The following is a 6,028-nucleotide window of genomic DNA, read 5'->3' as shown; positions in this document are numbered from 1 at the left end:
CAGTAGTTTTCATCTGCCACTATCTAAGCATAAGAAAATACGAGAAAAATACTTGTGCCTATTCAGGACAAATTATTGACCCAGACCATGGGGAATTTAGGGACTGTTTTCATTCTCTACGAAGGCAATATACACTGTTAATGTCTATAAAAGCTTACATTGCTTTACGGCCCGCGTTATTGTCGATTGCTAGCCACAAAATACTTCCAAGGTGCGTGAGACATCGGTATTCCAGGCAAAAGTCTTCTCTGTTCTTGTGTGTCCGTCGACTCCATCTGCTACGAAAACCATCCAGGGACTTCACTTTACTAATCGTACTTTAACTTAGATGATGATCGCGTCGATTCTCCCATAGGCATTTCCTTTAATCGGGAAAAGCAAACTGTCTACCAAATCGAAAAGAAATTATTTGAGGATACCCACAAAGTGGCGATCAACAAAAGATCTACTGAGGCCTTATCGGCGTATACTGCTATGCTATGCTGTTGCTCCACGATATTGTTGGTCGGGTGCACTCTATTGCAACAAACAGTGGCCGTACGGCAAGGTACCCTACATGAACGTCAGTTCATGTAAAAGAAACCGTCTTGATCTCCGTCTAGTCCTACTAGGTAAACATAAACACACATATGTTGGGCTTTGCTTATGCAGACCTCAAAAGACTACAAAGGGGAAGGTTTATTTCCAATACTAAAAAGTGATCTAACTGGAGTGGCAGGCTGATATGAAGGGCTGGAAAAAACATAATAAGGTAACTTATTTAGTGTCTCGTATGCTGGGAGTTAGGCTATTATTGTTCCCGCTGGTTCCTTGGTAATAATATGAATGTTGCACATTATGTTGATTCCATAATCACCTGCCAGCTATATTGGTATATTAGACTTAAGTAGAAAAATGGTTTATTTGAAACGTATGCTTTATTTATTAAAAAGACATAAGGATACGCGAGTGGCCTTTCCTTTTGTGCCTTTTTTTGGCCTAGGCTTTACATTCAGCAAAATTCCCAGAAGTTCTACTTAATCGTGGAAGGTGTTTTACTCTTCCAGGGCTGCCTTGTCCACAATGGCCCTGTCAAGCGTCAAACGCGGCTTGTTCTTCAGATATATCTAAATATTACGTTCTATATTATCTATAAGCCAAAAGTAAGCTTTCGAAAGTGAGTATAACCAGCGAAGCACAAGCACAACTTGAATTACATAATTATAATTAATTCGGAGCTTCTATTGGTTTTCTTACAAGTACAACAATACTTCAATAATCGGAAAATACAGTGGTACAATCTAGGTTCAATGAAAATATAACAGGTGCATATAGGAAAATGATGATTTGTGCTTCACTCCCTTCCAGGTGATTTGAATCAGCAACTGCGACCATCACATATTTTTCTGCAGTGCCAGCCATAAAACAATCATTAACTAAGTAATATCTTAGGGCAAATCATTCAAGACCACTCCGCAGTCATCGACGTAGATGACTGACTAAATCGACTAGAAGATATACGTCCAGTGTTAACTGGAACAAAAAAAAATGTATAAGTATCCATAGTCGTTACATTTTAGGGGTTATATTCTGACTAAAAAAAAGTTCGCGAAGCTCGCAAAAGTATCCAGAATGAAAGGGACCTCTAAAGAAACATAACCAAACATTTTTAATGAGTCATGATACTAAACCTTTCCGCCCTCTACAAATGTTTTCACATAGATTTTACAAAAATGAGTGATGAAGTCGTCAAATCAATATGATATTAAGAGCGAAACAAATGTTTTCGCATTTCCACATGGGAATGTTATGGCAAAAAAGATTCATCTTCATTATGTAAGCTCACGCAGATTTGCCAATAGCAGAAGTGCAACGTAAACTTCCGCCGAACTTATATATATACAATTTAATTAATTAATTTAAGTTGATTGTCATATAGCGGGGTCTACTGTTTTTGCATTAATACGATCGGTAAACTACTATTACACCACCATCAAAGTTTTTCTTTCTTAATTATTATTATTATTTATCCCGTTCACTCTGACGTAAAATGCTACTGGTCTGATTTGAAATATGTATGACGGCTTTGATCTACCAATATGTTGAATGGTTTTTTGGCTATATATTGTATAAATATTAAAATGTGTATTTCGTCCAATGCTCACGCAGTCTGTGACATAACAGAACCAAGGAAAAACTAGCAGAAATGTTTTTTGCATTGTAAAATAATATAAATTAATTATCATATTATATATAAGACGTTATGATCGAGTCATTATTTCTACTATAGCTACATCATCACGATCGTCATTGGAATTCTTCAAGATCTTATCATATGTTTTGGCAACCTGGCTATACTATTTTGTAGTTGTATGTGTTACATAATTTATATGTGAATGTTTTGCACATCGTCTTCATTAGTCTTAGTCAGCGTACGTTGACACCAATGGTTAGTTATTACTTCATAAATGCATATAACAGTAGCAGAGTTCGTGACTGTGATCTGACTCTTCTCGTGCTACACGACTTGCAAACCATTCCTTTGGCCGCCGCTTTCGATCGATATGTCTAATTGTGGACTCTGGAACATTATTTCGATTTCCTCAAAGGTCTTACCCTTTGTTTCTGGTATAAAGACGAAAACGTAGATGACGCCGATACTCACTATACCTAAAAAGATTCCATAGGCCACCTCTTCTCCAAAGTGGTCCATTATCTTTGGGAACAAATTTGTGACCAGAAAAGCGCAGAACCAGTTAAATGCGGTTAAGAGGCCTGTGCCAACGCCACGAGCCCGATCAGGAATCAGTTCGCCCATCATTAACCAGGGTATGGGCCCGTAGCCTATTGCAAATCCAGTCACGTAGAGTGACAAAGCGCTCACAGGAAGGAATGCCATGTGACTAGCTGTTTCTGGATAACTGTGCTTTATTAGGTAGAAACTAATGAGCAGGGCCAACCCAACGGCTTCAATGATGCCAGCAATGTGCAGAAGAACGCGACGGCCAGCACGATCAATCATGATGGCAGTCGGAATCGTAAAGATGACTTGAATCCCGCCGATGATGATAGCCTCCACGTTTTCATCTATCGATGTCTTGGCTGATGCGAAAATGTCCTTCATGTAGAAAATCACAGCGTTAATGCCCGACATTTGCTGGAGAAACATGAGCGACAGTGCCAGACCAAGTGGCTTCAGAATTGGGGGTCTGACCATATCCGAGATAGTAAAATAGCTGCCGTCGTCTTCTTTTAAGTCCATTAGAATATCGCGTTGCGCCTCCGCGTACCTTGTTCGCCCGAAGAGAGAGTATAGGGAAAACATGAGCTCGGTGTCGGGTCTGCCCTTTTTGACCAGCCAAGTTGGTGATTCGGGCATAAAGAACATAATGGTGGTAGCTGCGACGGGCACCAAGGATGCTATGGCTAACAGTGTCACATTGATGACAGAACCTAAACAGTAGGCTATAAAGACGCCGAAAACAGTGCTAAATTGATGACCAGTACCCAGCATTCCACGGTGTTCTGGAGTGCTCACCTCTCCCAAGTAGACAGGCACTATCATACAATTAATACCACATGCTGTCCCTAGAATAAAGCGGGCACTATAGAGCATAGCTGCGTTCTGTCTGGTAAGGACCAGCAGCCAGCCAACGGAAAACAGCCCTGTCGTGGCTAGAATCGTGCCTCTGCGACCAATTTTTTCACCAGCAACACCAGCTAAAAGTCCGCCGATAAGGGCGCCGATTGTCAGGATACTCCCAAATAACGACTTGTCTAATTTGTCGAATTCGCCTGCCAATTCCTCCATAGCCGGTGATGAAAAACCGACAGCCAGGCCAATCGACAGTGATCCGAGGTAAGCTGCGAATGCGACGTGCATATAGCGCCGCTTCGCTGATGCGTGATCATTATAGTCTGACGACATGTTCGCACCTGTCAGAATCCTGTGCCGTCTCACTGCAAGAACACTAAACTCTGATCTTGATTGATTTCACAGTTGTTGAAGCGTCGAATTCCTTTGTCTCTGTTTGTGGTCTAAATCTTGCTCGACTTTACGCAAGATTGCTTGAACGTCTTCCGGTTGTGTCCCAACTGTCGACCACTTCAATTTCAAGGGACACCAATAGTAGACTGGGCGTTTACAAATTGATGGAGTGATTGTGCGCCATGAAACGGGCTCATCCCGAAGCCAATGTAAGCATATTATTTCTCTTAAGCTATCCTGGATTAGCGCACGACACAATGGAGTTAAGCACTGATACAAGTTGCCGTAAAGTTGACGATTCGATTGAAGGATCAGTGCCGACCATGACACGCACCGATGAGCGAGGTTCGCAGGCTGGTCATCTCTCTTTCGAGTCATCGCTTCCGTCTAGCTGGTCGCTTTCCCTTGTATTGGCTATCGCTTTTATCGAGGGGCGGATTCTCAACGTCGCGTGCGCTATAACCAAACGGTCAGCCAACTGTTCAGAGTCGTTAATAGCTGAGCTTTTCCGTGCCAAACTGAGATAAATCTTGTCATGGCAAACAATACTTGACGCGCAATCAATTAGCCTATAGACGGCATTGTGTTGCTCACTTGCCTCCCCGAGCTAGCCGTCAACAAAAAGCTATTATTGCCCTGGAAGCGAGGAAAAATAGAACCACTGTCTAGAAAATCGCTTGGACACAGATGCTAGCTCTACCCTAGTAATGATGATGGCGGACGTTTATTGGCCTTCTCGAACAGACGCATCGTATTCTATTAAGCAGTAGCTACATAACGTCTTGTGGGGTTATTTTGGAAAGCTTGCAAGTGCTAGATTTTATAAACGATTGATAAGTTTACGCAGATAGATAACTGCAAGCTCAACATTACGTTTAGCGATCGTAAGCATCGGATAAAGCTGTTCGTTATCTATCGCATGACTAACTGACAGATAAATAGCTTTAGGCCTTTGAAATTTGACTAGACGAAGGTCGCCTCTTGATGATGAGGCCGACACTGAGTAATACGTTCAGAATAACCATTATGTTATAACTTCAGTGTTTACTGGTTTGCCTATTGAGTCAGTACGCTATAAGGGCTCGTGTCATAAGATTTATGACTCATGTATTTATAATAAATGAAACGTGTATCATACACGATATAATGAAAGTTGTAAGGCACGAGGAAGCAACCTGTGCATTATTTGCCACTTTATTAAAGTTATTTTTTTGGCTAATTTCGAACAAAGGCGATCGGGGAAGTGCATATATAGAACTAATTACAAAACCTTACCGATTATATGGCGATTCTGCAAACTCTATGTTATGACTAGAAGTAGGCCTGCCTGATCGATTTAAACCTGAACAAATCAGATATAATACCACTGTGCTTGTTACGTGAACGCTTCCGATTAATCCATGGAAAAACACTATCTTTCTTCTTATGAAGATTCTATATACCTGTTCTGTATATATATAACATACTCATTCAGAGTTGCACATTTAAAATAAATGAACGTATTTGTTGGCAGCTGGTATGGATGTCCGTTCCTCTTACAGCCAATCGAACCATGCCTCTACTAGTGTTGAGTTTGTAGAAAATGTAGCTTAAAAATTTGAAAAAAGCCCCTCGCTAGTTGCAGTTGTCACCCTAGATCTGATAACTATGCATAGCGTTAGCAGGGGCACCGTCATTCAGTTTCCGTATTCTTATTGATAGCTTCAAGTATATGATCAACGTACGATAGAAATTACAACGATTTTCCTGACTCATATTAGACTACTCAGCGGTATGCTTATGAGGTATTATGACACGAACGTAGAACTTGTCGTGCGTCGTTAAGCTGACTTTCTATTGTAAAAATTTGCGATGAGGGAGCTTTTTTCAGCTTGAGTTTTGGCTAACCCTATATATCGTGACGGTCAAAAATGAGAAATATACAACAAATGTCAGCTGTGGTTAGCGCGTAACAACGCTGACTGCACGTCGACAATGTAGAATGAGAGAGGGAAAAGGGAGAGGGGAGATTCGAGTGACCCGCCTCAAGCTTTCTAATGTATGTGGATGCCTCGTGAATAT

The 6,028-nt window shown here is 41.1% G+C and overlaps 1 protein-coding gene across 1 annotated transcript; it reads right to left on the bottom strand.

Annotated features, from left to right (window-relative positions):
• Positions 1 to 898: 898 nt before the first annotated feature.
• On the bottom strand, positions 899 to 5,950 carry LOC111258708 (trehalose transporter 1-like protein). Its single transcript, XM_022830183.2, has one exon. It carries the CDS (start codon positions 3,905 to 3,907, stop codon positions 2,498 to 2,500), a length of 1,410 nt encoding a protein of 469 aa, XP_022685918.1. The 5' UTR covers positions 3,908 to 5,950; the 3' UTR covers positions 899 to 2,497.
• Positions 5,951 to 6,028: the final 78 nt, after the last annotated feature.

This window comes from Varroa jacobsoni, unplaced genomic scaffold (assembly GCF_002532875.2).
Source record: "Varroa jacobsoni isolate VJ856 unplaced genomic scaffold, vjacob_1.0 scaffold_255, whole genome shotgun sequence".
NCBI lineage: Eukaryota > Metazoa > Arthropoda > Arachnida > Mesostigmata > Varroidae > Varroa > Varroa jacobsoni.
The sequence above is the reverse complement of the archived record's forward strand: the minus strand, read 5'-3'. Positions and strand labels throughout refer to the sequence as shown.